The sequence below is a fragment of the Gossypium arboreum genome, chromosome 12, assembly GCF_025698485.1.
Source record: "Gossypium arboreum isolate Shixiya-1 chromosome 12, ASM2569848v2, whole genome shotgun sequence".
In the NCBI taxonomy this organism is placed as follows: Eukaryota; Viridiplantae; Streptophyta; class Magnoliopsida; order Malvales; family Malvaceae; genus Gossypium; species Gossypium arboreum.
The window spans coordinates 110,811,736-110,825,663 of NC_069081.1; the positions used below are offsets into that span (position 1 = coordinate 110,811,736).

The 13,928-nt window shown below is 31.2% G+C and overlaps 1 protein-coding gene across 2 annotated transcripts; it reads left to right on the forward strand.

The window, feature by feature from the left end:
• The first annotated feature begins 1,014 nt into the window (after positions 1-1,014).
• On the forward strand, positions 1,015-8,360 carry LOC108476594 (protein MICRORCHIDIA 7). Of its 2 annotated transcripts, none has more exons than XM_017778840.2 (20): positions 1,015-1,867; positions 2,277-2,351; positions 2,480-2,514; positions 2,600-2,678; positions 2,853-2,945; positions 3,045-3,129; positions 3,662-3,737; positions 4,358-4,486; positions 4,819-4,917; positions 5,031-5,132; positions 5,509-5,670; positions 5,762-5,857; positions 6,118-6,169; positions 6,270-6,381; positions 6,465-6,538; positions 6,656-7,032; positions 7,210-7,301; positions 7,389-7,476; positions 7,577-7,699; positions 7,915-8,360. In XM_017778840.2, the coding sequence occupies exons 1-20, from the start codon at positions 1,408-1,410 to the stop codon at positions 8,011-8,013; spliced, it is 2,508 nt and encodes an 835-aa protein (XP_017634329.1). In that variant the 5' UTR covers positions 1,015-1,407; the 3' UTR covers positions 8,014-8,360. The 2 variants fall into 2 exon arrangements, with proteins under 2 accessions (XP_017634329.1, XP_017634331.1); XM_017778842.2 differs by having other exon boundaries at positions 6,465-6,514.
• Positions 8,361-13,928: the final 5,568 nt, after the last annotated feature.

Genomic DNA, 13,928 nt, shown 5'->3' on the forward strand with positions numbered 1-13,928 from the left:
TAATAACAATATTAAAAATAACACTCTCTCCCTCTCTTCTAAATCCGGCTATTGGTTGTGCTTTGCTCCGGTCACGGAGCCCCATGGGCCGCCGTCGGCGCCACCGTACACGGCGGTCGGACCTTAAAAAAAACTTTTTCGGTAATGAAAATATGGGTAAGCTTCTTACTTTTATTTTTACTTTCGTATAAAAAAACAAAATAAAATTGAGAGAAAAACAATAAATAAACAAAGAACTTAAGAAGAGAATAGACAAAAGAAACCTCTTTTGTTTTGATTTTTTGATTAATCTCCAAAAACTAGCCTTTAAAAAAAAAAACCCCTTCTAACATAGTCTTGAATGGCTTTTATAGCCAATTTTACAACTAATTTTTTTGTAGGCAAGTGGAGTGGTTGGAATGATTTAGTGGGGTGGTTTAGTGGGGTGGTTGGAGTGGTTTAGTGAGGTGGTTTAGTGGGGTGGTTGGAGTGGTTTAGTGGAGTAGTTTAGTGGGGTGGTTGGGGTGGTTTAGTGGGGTGGTTGGAGTGAAGATATTTGGATTTATTTTATTTTATTTTTATTTCATAGATGGGCCATTAGGGTTTAGGTGATTGGGCTTTGGAGGTTGTTGGGTTTTTAGATGTTGGGCTTTTTACCCCGGGCAAAATTTGGGCTGTACATATTTAATATAAAAATAAATAGATGCATTTATTTTTAAAAAAATATATAATTAAATTAAAATTAAAATATTTTTCTTTTAAATTATAATAATATGATTATAAAAAAATTAAATATCAAATCACATCAATATTATCAAGATCTAAATTTTAGTCATCGAGATACTCTAAGATCTAAATTTTAGTTATCGAGATATTCTCTTACGTTGTTACGTTATTCACGTAAGTGTTAATTGTAAAGTACATTTTCCGCATTATACACGTCAAACAAAAATACACATTATTGAAGATGGGCCTAAAGTATAAGGCCCAAATATAGGTCATATGTATTACAGCTAGACTCAGATAGTTGGCGCCGCAAAGGCTTCGGCTCTGGCCCATTAATAAACAACTGAAAATATAAAACCGTCGGGGGAGCCGAGTAGCCGACGTAAAAACTGGAAATCAACCTTTTCGGCTTACTCCAGAAGCCCAAACGCCAACACCATCGCCAACAGTCTTGTTTCTTTATTTATTACTATACCTTATTTCAATCCAAGTTAGTTCATTCTTCGAATCTTGTTCTCCAAGCGAAACTAAAAGAGAAAATTTTCTCCAGAATCTGCATTTGTTTTAAACTTCTAACTTTTCAATTATCGCATGCAAAAGCGGCTTCGCTAAGGAAATCTTGGAAAATTGAATCTTTTTTTTCTATTACTTTTTTGAATTTTCGGTTGTGTTTCCCCTTTAATCTTTTTTGGCGGTTAAACAATGAACGTTCGCGTGAAGCAAGAGATTATGGAAACGTTAAACGCGGAAAGACGGAAACTAAGCGGCGCTGTGCGGGAACAATCTGCCTCGGTTATCGAGCTCAGCAGCAGTAGCAGCGATTCGGACTCGAGCGATTCGGACGATCTGGACGAGAACGATAACCCAAACGGTGTCGTTTCTGCAGGGGAAGGACCTGAAGGTAGGGCTTCGAAGAAGCGGAAGGTGAATGATGTCGATTTTGTGCTACCGCTGGGGTTTTTGGCTCCTCTACCGCCGGAAGATCCCGCTCCTATTCCGTTAGCCTATGATACGGCGGCTGCGGAGGTTTCTGCGACGGTGAGCCCGCTGGAACAGGCGGCAAGTGCGAGTTTGAGTCCAAGTTCAAGTGTGCTTTGCAAGCAGTTCTGGAAGGCTGGGGATTATGAAGGAGCTCCATCTAGCGCTTGGGAGTTATCTACAGGTACAACTGTTGATTAATTATGCTATGTTATAAGTTTAGTTTTATATCTTGCTTGCAAGATGGCGATATTAATTTGGTTCCAAATTTGGAACCTACTGGCACGAAAAATTTTTGTAGTCCTTTTTTAGTACACGATACTGTATGTTGCCATCAGAAGATGAAATTCTATGAGTTATGAGAGAAGTTCAATCCAGTGGGGTATATGCATTTTGAATTTTGCATTGTTTGATGAATATGCTTACCTCTCTATACCCGGATCACTTTTTTTAAATTGCTGAATTTGTTGGGAAATTCAAATTTCCCTTTTAGTCATGCGGGGCGTAAACGGATGATTGTTTGATCTCTGTATTTTTTCTTTATTTGTTGATTTTGTTCAATGCTTCTTCACTTAATTACGTTTGACTTGTAGGTGGTATGGATCATGTCAGGGTTCATCCAAAATTTCTACATTCCAATGCAACGAGTCATAAATGGGCCCTTGGAGGTAGAGTTGTCATAAAACATATATATAATATACATATATTTGCTATGCATTTTAGCTATTTTTCTCTTTTAACATTTTCTTTTTTTTTTCTTGACCTTTGGATATGTTTTTTAATTTCACTTCTCCAGCTTTTGCGGAACTTCTGGACAACTCTTTGGATGAGGTACTCAGCACCAACACCTTTCCTAGTGTGTGATAGTTGCTTTCCTTTTCCCAGTTTTGCAAGCATATTAGTTTTCTGATTTCAGGTTTGCAATGGAGCTACATATGTTAATGTAGATGTGCTCAAAAGTAAGAAGGATGGGAGTCAAATGTTGGTCATTGAAGGTACTTCATTGGAGTTCTTTATTCTATATGTGCGAAGCTGCTACTGAAAATAGTTATTTTCAATGAGTATTTAGTTTCTGTACCATTTTAATCCCATTTTTTCTCAGTTCCTTAAGATTTTCATTTTTTTTTTGTTCATAACGTGGTAAGCTTTGAATGTTCATTTCATTGCAGATAATGGTGGTGGGATGGATCCTGATAAAATGCGTCAGTGCATGTCCCTTGGATATTCTGTAAAAAGCAAAATAGCAAACACCATTGGACAATGTATTTACTAATTTCTACTATTTGGAAAAGAGATACTTTTTAGCTGCCTATTTGTCTTTCTCATAGAACATTTTTAATATCCCTATTCCTTTTCTTCAGATGGAAATGGATTCAAGACTAGTACCATGAGGCTTGGTGCAGATGTTATTGTATTTTCTCGGTGTTGTGGAAAAGATGGAAAGCGGTTAGTCTTTCTTCATTATTTTGGACTAGAGTTATCTTTGTTAATTCAATTGTTTTTATTCGATTATTGGTAAAATAGTAACTGTCTATTGTGGTTACTTGGGAATGATGAATGTAAGATCAGAGTGATTAGAGTTAGACTTGGTTCACCAGTATTTCCTTAATCCAAGGTGCTAGTGGTTAAAGTTCTGCAGAATGGGAGCTTTTAGTGGGTAAATAGATATCGTTCTATGGTTTCTTGTTCAGTTTTGAACATTTTGGTTGTTAATACTGGGTGTGTTTAATAATCTTCGCCTTAACTTATCCCTGTCCATATTAACACTGATGGATTGTTGTAGCAGTGGCAGTAGTTTTCAAATATCTGAGTTTGTGTTTGGTTGTTTTCTCTTCAAGCATATCTGCTATCATTTATTGGATTTTATGCTACACTTTTAAATTTGACATGCCAAAATTCCTCAGCTTCCTCTTTTACTCTGCTTTTCATTTTTTTGGTCACTGCAGCAAGTAATCATATTATCTGGTTTTGTTTTTAGCCCCACACAGAGCATTGGACTGTTGTCCTACACGTTTTTGACAAGCACAGGAAAGGAAGACATTGTGGTACCCATGGTAATGTCAACTAGAACCTTATGTTGTCTGTATGAAAATACTGGTAGGAATGTCATTGCATTTGGGATGGGACATGAAAAGACAAAAGATAAGCACTATAAATTTTATAGCCAAGTGGATATGGGTTCAATGAAATAGAAGTAGACTTATTTCTATTGTGGAACTTATGTTTTCATTAACATGCAAACTTGACAGAATTATGTTAAGATTTTTTTTTGGTTCAGTTTTCTTGTGTTAGTGACATTATTTCTTTCTCTCTTTGGCTGAAGTGAATAAATCACTAATTCATTACTCCATGTTGTTGGGCTAATCTGTGATTTACTTCATCCCATTATTCACTGCAGAGGTTGTTAATTTATGGTGTTGTTTCTATGATGGCATGCATAAAACTAAAGTTTAAATAATTTCACCAAGCATTTCTGTTTTGTATTTTCCGAATTCAACTCACGCTTGTAATCATCATCAATTTCACTATAGAAAAAATAAAAGAGAAAGTAGGGATCAATTTTGGATCATATTTCTATTTTGCTTGGTATTTTATGTACTTATAGTTGGTACGCTATGACAGAAACTGTGCTCTAGTCGAGCCCTTTAATCATTATGTGGGTTGAATTGAACAGCTAGATTTTGAATGGAAACAAGATGAGTGGAGCAAGATAACACGATCTACTGTCAGTGATTGGGATAGGAATGCGGAAACTATAGTACAGTGGTCTCCATTTTCAAGTGAAGCAGACCTCCTTCGTCAGGTAATTCTGGTTCATTTTTCACAACTTCTATGTTGGGTCCAAAAATGTTATTTTGTGTTAAAAATCCTTTTGATTGGCAGAAGGGAACAAGCATTTTGATGCCAGTAGAAAGATGATTGTTGCTGTGGTGTTTCGGAAAGTAGTTGCTCATATTCCGACCCATCTTTTCTTTCTTTACTTTGCACTGTCGTCAATATATAAGCTTACATAATCTTTTTGTCCATATTTTGTCATTATCAGTTTGGTTGTCAGTACCTGTCTTTTAATCTTTAGTTGCTTTACGCTTTTCCATTTGTTGTTTGTGATAAATTGTTTCCTTTTCCTGCTTGTAGTTCAATCTGATGAAAGACCATGGCACACGAATTATTATTTATAATCTCTGGGAGGATGACCAAGGGCTATTGGAGCTTGATTTTCATGCCGACCAGCATGTATGTCTCAAATATCTTTGACTTTGTCTTTACTATTAAAAATCTAAGGCGAACAGAATATTATATAAAGCATTTGTGATGTTCAACTTATGGGAGTGAATAATTATTGGCAGGATATTCAACTCAGAGGTGTTAACCGTGATGAGAAAAATATACAAATGGCAAAAGAGTTTCCAAACTCTAGGCACTTTCTGACATATAGACATTCATTGAGGGTAACCATCATCACTTTATTCTTTTACCATGGCACAAATTATGATTTTTACCCTTGATAATGGCTCTTTGTGTTTTATCATGCCATAGCTGTTGAGTTGGACCTTTTATGCAGCAATATTAAAAAAATTCAATTTTTAATTGTTATCCATGGGAAGGAAATTTGACTTCATTTTATTGAAATCTAAAGTGAACAAGGTGAATTGGAAATTTTTCTCAAAAACTGAACCTGCAGCTATTTCTTTCTTGGTTAAAACATGAAGATTTTTAAAGCTTGGATGGTTTACTTGCTTTTAACTGATGTCATGTCTAGCTTGAGATAGCACATCTAATTTTTGGCTTATATTATTTGATTTATTTTCTGTGTTCCTTTGGCAGAGTTATGCATCAATACTTTATTTGAGACTTCCACCTAACTTCAGAATCATTTTACGTGGGAAAGATGTTGAGCACCACAACATAGTGAATGATATGATGCTCACTGAGATGATAACATATCGACCAAATCCCAGTGCAGAGGGGGCTCCTAAGGATTTGAATGTAATAAGTACTGAATTGTATTATATTTATCTTCTATTTCCTTCACTACATACTTGTCCGATGCCTGATTCTCTTGCACTTTTGTTATCAGCTGGCTGCTTTGGTGACCATTGGTTTTGTGAAAGATGCCAAATATCACATTGATGTTCAAGGTTTCAATGTTTATCATAAAAACCGACTCATCAAGGTTTGCTTTATATTTGTTTTGCATGCAATGTATCACACAGATTGCTTATACATATTCCTTTGTTAAGTTTTCTCTGGCAGTTTAATCTGTGATGTTTTTCTTCTACACAGGTCTTCCATTTATTTTGCTTGTATATTGATGATGTATTTAATGACAGTGTGTTTTTTGCACTTTGCTTAACATGATAGTCAAATTTACAATCCACATAATTCCTTTTGACAATGCTTTTGCCTAATTCGTCCTTTTAATCTCTTCTCCAGCCTTTTTGGAGGGTTTGGAATGCTGCTGGGAGTGATGGTCGTGGGGTTATAGGTATGTTTTCAGCAATGCACACACCTAGTTAGTTTACTTATATATCCTAACGTGCAGAGTTTGCCATAAAAAGTTCTAATTTGCTTCCTTCTTATGACAGGTGTTTTGGAGGCTAATTTTGTTGAGCCAGCTCATGATAAGCAGGGTTTTGAGCGTACAACAGTTCTTTCTAGACTTGAAACACGACTAAAAGAAATTCAAAAACTTTACTGGTTTGTTGTCAACAATGTAACCCTTTCTTTTTACTGCTGCTTTGGATCCAAACTAATTTCTAATGATTTTCACTTCATTTTAGGACCACCAATTGTCATAGAATTGGCTATGCTCCACGGCGTAATAAGAAAGGTATAGAACAGTCTTTAGGCAAAGGTGTGCACTTGAAATCTTATTTCAATTATGTGATCTATCTCTTTTAAAAGTTAAGATTGTTGTGGACGGTGGACTTTAAGTTATCCGTGGTTGATGTCTAACCTTTTGATCCTGTAGATCCTTCTTCTGATCATGATGCGCAACAATCTACTCAATCAAATAAGAAGAGTACAAGCAGCACCAAGAGACCTACAGACTCGGACAAGTTGTATTCACCCTCAAATTGGAATAAAAAAGGAAAAGAATGTCAGGATTTACCTAAAGCAGTGGGTGGTGGAAATGGGAATGGTCATGTGTTTAGCAAGGGTGAAAATAGGAAAACGGCATGGATGGATAGTAGTGCAAAGGTCACCACGAGACCTGGAAAAGGATTAAGCTCAGTTGAAACATCTTCTCCTTCTGCAGAGGATGACAGCGATGATGTGTGCGAGGTCTTGCCCAAGAGACAAGCTAATGGGAGCAGTCAAAAGTTTGTTACACGATCAAAGTCGAAGGTTATTTTTATGCATCTCTTATCTTTAATTCAACTTTTTTCTTTGCGATGTTCTTTTATCTGCATGCAGTCATGTTTTTTCATTCTTATATACAAGCATTCGGATGTGTTATATTTGTGTTACAGTTTTTTGTCTGCAAAAATGATCTTTTCAATAATCGCTTTGTTGAACTGGCAGGAGCGTGGTCTCAATGATGAGCGTTGCCATTCCCAGACTGATCTGCATATTCTGGAGCAGTTGAAACAGGAAAATTCTGAATTGAAAGAAAGGTTTTTAGAAGATATCGATTATATTGTATCATTAATGGTTTCAGTATTACATGACTTCAACCTAAAAGATACTACTATGTTTTGTAGATTAGAGAAATATGAGGGAGGGAATCAACAACAATTGCATGATGATTTGCAACAGGAAAGAAACCGGTGCCAGTCACTTGAAATTGAGGTATGCTCCAATTTCCAACTAGCTTAAGTAGAATGCTAGGAATTGTCTGGTATAATTTCTCTGGTTTTGTTACACTCTTTGTTTATTTATTGTATATCAGCTGGCGGAGGCGCTGAAAAAAATTGAGCAACTGAACAATGAACAAGAAAGTATCATTAGCATCTTCTCGGAGGAGAGAGATCGAAGAGACAAAGAGGAAGAGAAGTTAAGAAAAAAGCTAAAGGTGATGATCTGTCCACCCTTTATCTAATGTGATTCATTTCCCAAGTAAAACTTGTGAATGAATCATAAGGCTTCATTCTTTGGTTTCCCTGCACCTGTTTCGTGGCTAACAAAAGCATGAGTTTCATTCATTTTATCTGTTATGTTTTTATCCAATCAAATATTCATTTTTCCCTGGAAGGGATAACAATATTGAGACTGGTTGGGGCATTGTAGGACGCATCGAATACCATCCAAGAGTTGCTTGACAAAGTTAAGATACTGGAGAAGATGAAAACTCCCAACATCAAGCAGGAGCGTAGAGAGCCACTGTAGAGGACTATTTTATCGGCTTTTCCGTTAGCAAGCAACCGAAGTGATTCGTGAACTATATTCTTTTTGTTACTTGGCCCCATATTCTCACATCTCTAACGTATGAATAGTGCCATTGTACATTGAAAAACGCTTTGATACTTGAGCTTGGGTTGTCGAGCAATCCAAATAGGCTATGCATATAGTATTTTCCCTTTTTTTTCTTTATTTTTTTTTGAACTTTTTAATAGTTATAGGAGGTTACTGAGTAGTTTGCCAACTTATAACTCTTTTTCTATCTTACTGAGGTGGGAATATTTTGATTTTGATGTTGGATTGCGGTTAAATTTTAATAACTAAATATGTTTTAACTGGTTTCATAGTCGCCTGCAAAAGGCCTGGCGAAGGCAAGCGGCATTGGGTGGTGGTAGCCTCTCTCTGGCTGTCTGTCTGGCTTGGCATTAAGTGCGTTTCCGGGTGGCGTCCAGATAAATCTCCATTTGCAGGCGAATTAATAGCAAGAAGTTACCTTTTCCAATTTTAAACTCAAATAAATTAAAACCCCAAAAACATGGAAAAGCCAAAGTGCCAATCCCCCCCGAGTCTTTTTGATCTCTTCCCGTCTGTCTGTCTTTAGGCTTAAGGCCTGCTGTACCTTCCCATTCATTGGTCCCCCCGCCCCATAATAATAACATTACTTTGTACTAATAACAAAATACTGAAGCTAAGATAATTGGAATATAATATTACTTAGCACATACATTTATATAATATTATGACAAGTGATACTTTTATTTATTGGCACGTTATTGAATGTTTTAAAAAATTAAATTTAATAAATATTTTTATAATTAAATAGTTGATTAGATAAATTAAATCATTTGAGTTAAATTATAGAAATTACATGGACAACTTTTGTTTAGAATAAATTAGATAAATACTTAACTAAAAAATAAAAATTCAACTATACAACTTATCCATATTTAAATTAAATAATGATTTATTTATATATTATTTATTTTAAATTTTGGGTATAACTTAAAAATTTAAAATTAATTATCAAATTTTAAAAGTAAATATCTTAAATAATATTATTTAAAGAATAAAATTGAAGTGATTATAAATATTTGTTATCTAACAATTAAATAACTAGATAATTAAATTTTAGATTTAAAACTAAAATACATTATCTACCTTTATTATCTAAAATTTAATCAAATATATTAGAAATTATTTGAAAATTGTCCAATTTAACTATGAATAGCTTGGTTATGTACATGTTTTACTTTGATGGTTTAAATTGATTTTTTAATATTTAGTCATATCTTTTTAGTTTTTTTAAATATTAAGTGAGCTATTGCACCTAATATGAAGAAGAAAAATTGATGGCAGAGACCAAGGAGACGATCAATACTAAAAATATGGAAAATATAATACTAAACTGGTGTCAAAGAATTGAGCTATTGATCTTTTAAGTCATGAATATATAATTGGTAGTTTAATTTGCAATTTAGTATTTAATTCCAACCTTTTATATTTGTGCCATTTTTTAATTTATTTATCTATCTAAATAGAAAAATAGTTTATGGGAAATTTTAAAACCATCTAATGTATTAAGATTTATCTTTCAAATTTTAGATAAAATATATATTTATTTAGTAAATTCTAATGAATATTATTTAGTTTTTAATATTATTTATATGTTAGTCTATTTTTATTTTTCAACATTAAATATTTTAATGGAATGTATAGTGTATTACTAAAATTTAATAATATTTATAACTAGTTTTTTGCATTGGTTGATTGTATGTATTAATCAAATTAAGTTTAATTGTTTTTATTTTTATAAATGTTGTAACATTTTATTAATAACATGGTTATAAAATTACAATATAATAATATAAAAGTTTAATTAACTGATGAGAAAAAAAGTTTAATTGATAATTGAAATTAGATTGAATTTAAAATATATATTTTGATTTTTAAATATAATATTATAATAGTAGATTGTGCAAAATTCTATTTTTATATATAGTTTCTAACTTATTTTTATTTTTTAATTAGTGGATAAAGATTATTAATTAAATTTAAATATTGAGATTACTAAATAATTTATATTTTAAAATTTTGAGAGAATTGAGATATGATTGTCAAATATTGCCCTAATAAACTTGGTGTGAATTAATTGAAAATGATAAACATGCTGATAGGAATAGTTATTCACGCATGTACAAATTATGTAATGTGTGATATGTTAGGAATACTGTATGTACTATTGTGCATTCATGTGTCCGAGGGAGATTAACATTAACATGATTCCTATTGTTTATATATTGTAACATTTGGTGTAGTTGGTTGGATAAGATTTTGTATATCAGATTGACATTCCACCACTAATTTATTAAAATTTATTATTGAATTTGAATGATAAGTCTGAAAAAGATCAAGATAATAAAATGATATTGAATATGCAATTGATGATAATTATAATTATTGAAAATTTGAATTCCTATTATAGCTCTTTTAAATTGTTTTCTACTTATTTTGGAACTAAGGATCTATGATAGTGTTTTGGTGATGTTTTATGAAATTATTATATAAATATTTAAATACCACATTTGCTATTTATTTGATTTGATCATGTTTACATCAATGGCTTGATTTGGAGATGTTTGGAGTTGATTGAAGGTGTTTTTGAGTTTTATTTTATGTCTTTCTACTTTAGCATATATACATATAAATTTAATAGCTAAATAAAATTTCAATGTATCGATACCTCTGCTTCATTTTGAATCAAAGTGTTATAAATTGACTCGAAAGTGCTCTTTTTTGTTGTTTGATGACTTGGGCCAAAAAAAGAACTTGAATATTAAATAAATAATTATATTTAAGTATGATGGTGCAGAAATAAGAAGTAAATGCGTTATTTGGCTGATTAATCATATGATGGAGTGATTGGAATCGAATGGCTGATTTAAACATTTAAATGTGACATCACTTATTTGAGTTTGTTTTTAGTTCAATAACCGGTGTTACAACATAAGTTTAAAACTAATCATAAAGAAAAACTTTGATATAGAAAAAAAAAAAAACGATGGCAAAAGGTGGAAGTATAAAAGTGTACACTTGCTCAAAATCTTGCATCACCTTAGGATCAAAGTTACTTCCTATATTATCAAATTTTAGCATTAGTTCAAGATAATCATCTTCATCCTACTAAAGGTGTTTGGATTGGGGATGTCTAGTATTATTAGAAATGTTACATTATCCTATTTGATTCGTTTATTAGAATAAAAAAATATTTAATTGACAAACTATAATATAATCAAAAATTCACTCAACATAAAATAATTTTTCATCGTAAAAGAAACAAAATCAAATAGTACTGTCATAATTCAAGATAATATTATTTATCCAAACATAAAAATATGATCTGGAGTTATAAAATTACTATAAAATATAAGATTTTTTGGAATTATACATAAATATATAAAAGTTATAATTATATGCTCCAATTCTATCCAAAAGGAAGTCGTTACTTTGCTAATCAAAAGTTTATACTTTGCCCCATTATTAGTAAAATGAAAAAAAAATTCAATAGAGGAAAAAAAACATTTATAAAATTAACTGAAAATAATTTATTCAAAATTTAATTCGAAGGAAATTAGCATTCATTTTGAAAAGGAAAAAAATTCTGCTGTCAAAATCTAGTAATGAGAATAATGATAAATGTGGAAATCCACTTTTAATTCATTACCCATTCAAGTTCTACTCATCACTTACCCATTTGCTTGTTTTGACCTTTTCCTTTCCTTTCTTATGTAATTATTAACATCACCCATTCTTTCTCTTTTGGGGCTTCTCAACTTGCTTCATTTCATCATCTTCTTCCCTTTTCTTCTCTTTTCATCCAATTTTTACTCTCTAATTTCTCAATATTTGTTTACCTATCGAATTTTAGTTTGATTGACATTTTATGTTATTATCAGTGTAAGAGTATATGGGTTCGAGTGCGGTGAAGCACATTATCTTTTCATTTAAAAGCTGAAGGGAGGCTTTAGATAATTCTAAACATTATATAAAAAAAATAGATATAATAAAACCTACAATAAGATTAATGTTTTAAAAAAGAATACCAATTGATTTAGGCTATGCAATTAATTAAAACCATATTGATTTAGATACAATGGTAAAAACATATTATATTTTTAAGGAGAAAATATAAATTTAAATCTTGAAGATAATACTATTAAAAGGATCAACTGCAAACCTAAATATAAACCATAAAATGAACATAAAGAATATCAAATAAAAATATCACCGTATCAATTGGAACAACAGAAAATAAAAAGATTCTAATAAAACATAAATTCAACTCAATCAAAATTATACAACAACCACAAGCTGTTGTTATTCAAGATAAACACCAAAAATTCAGAAGATTTTTAATAGAGAATAATAACCAACACATCTAAATTATTCAAGAATTGGGAGAATTTCAAGAATTTACATTTTAGGGAAAAAAAAACATTACACAAATATTTATAGAATTTTTCATTTATTTTGAGAGATTTTGTTTTCATTTTCAAATAAGAGTAGCTAATACCAAAGGTGAACATTCCCTACTTAACAATGTAATAATGATTATATTCTGAAAAAATAAAGTGTAATAATGATTATAATAATTATAGATATAATTAAATTATACAAATAGGCCGCACGTGACTTTGTCCACTGACCCCACACGCCCACACATTGATCTAATATCAGTCCTTTTATCTTCATTTGATACTCTCTCTCTTTTAAATTTAAATAATAATTATGTATTTGAATAACTTCTAATATTAAGTATTGAATCAATATATTTTTATTAATCAAAGAAATTAACTATTTCAAACATTAAGTTTTTACAAATTTCGTTGTACAAACATATTTGCAAACATTTCATATATTATTATATTTTAAAATGTATTAATTTAATTTTATAATTTTTAAAAGAATTAAATTGTAATTTTATATTTTTATGAGGTCAAGATCATTATTGAAATCTATTTTATAAATTTAGATTCAACCTGAAATTATGTTTGATAGTCTATAAATTATATATATTTATATTTTAAATTCTAAATAGTAATAAACTTTTTAATTTAATTATTTGAAAATTACATGGATTGAGTTTTACCGTAGTTAATATTAATATTATTAACAATATAAAAGACATATTTTAAATATATTAAAATATATTATCATTTTATTTAAAGGTTAAAAAAATAATTCTACTTGATAAAAATAAAGACTAACTATTAAGAAAAAAGTAAATAAAAATAATAATTTGAAAACTAACTCTTTTTTTTTCTCAACTATAAATATTACTCACATAGTTCTCTTTGCCTTCAACCTTGGCCCTTGGCATTGCTTATCTTCTTTCTAAATCCGAGTTCTTTTTCGAGCTAAAAGAAATCCCAAACGCATGCGTTTAACTGTTGATTCTCTTCTCTGCCACGGATGCTAAGGTGAAGAATCTCTCTTTATTTTTCTATGTTTCTTATTAAATTGAGAAAAAAAAGGGGGTTAAATGTAGTAAAAACTTGAATTTTAGTTCAATAATTGCGATTAACTTTTCTGGGATTTTATTTCTTATTGTCATTTCCCTCTTTCACGATCTTCTTTCTGCAAAATTTCTCCTCTCAACTATACTTAGTAAAAAAAAAAAGAAAAAAGAAAGAAGCTAAGCCCATTACTATAATTCATGCAAATGAATAATAAATAAGGCAATTCTATCTGGCCTGGTTCTCCTCTGCATCGCTGTTGCATTGTTTGTGTAGTGTACTATTTGCTCTGTCATCTGCTCAGTAAATTCCACTACTTTTTTTTATAGCCATTGGGAGTTTGATTTTCTATGCATATTATTTTTATTCAAGTTCTACTGTGTTTTTATG

Excerpts from the sequence above, each read along its gene's own strand:
- LOC108476594 (XM_017778840.2), top strand. The coding sequence starts at position 1,408 with ATGAACGTTCGCGTGAAGCAAGAGATTATGGAAACGTTAAACGCGGAA. Across the intron at positions 5,133-5,508 it reads CATATAGACATTCATTGAGG|AGTTATGCATCAATACTTTA; the intron begins GTAACCATCATC and ends TTCCTTTGGCAG. Across the intron at positions 7,033-7,209 it reads TTACACGATCAAAGTCGAAG|GAGCGTGGTCTCAATGATGA; the intron begins GTTATTTTTATG and ends TTGAACTGGCAG.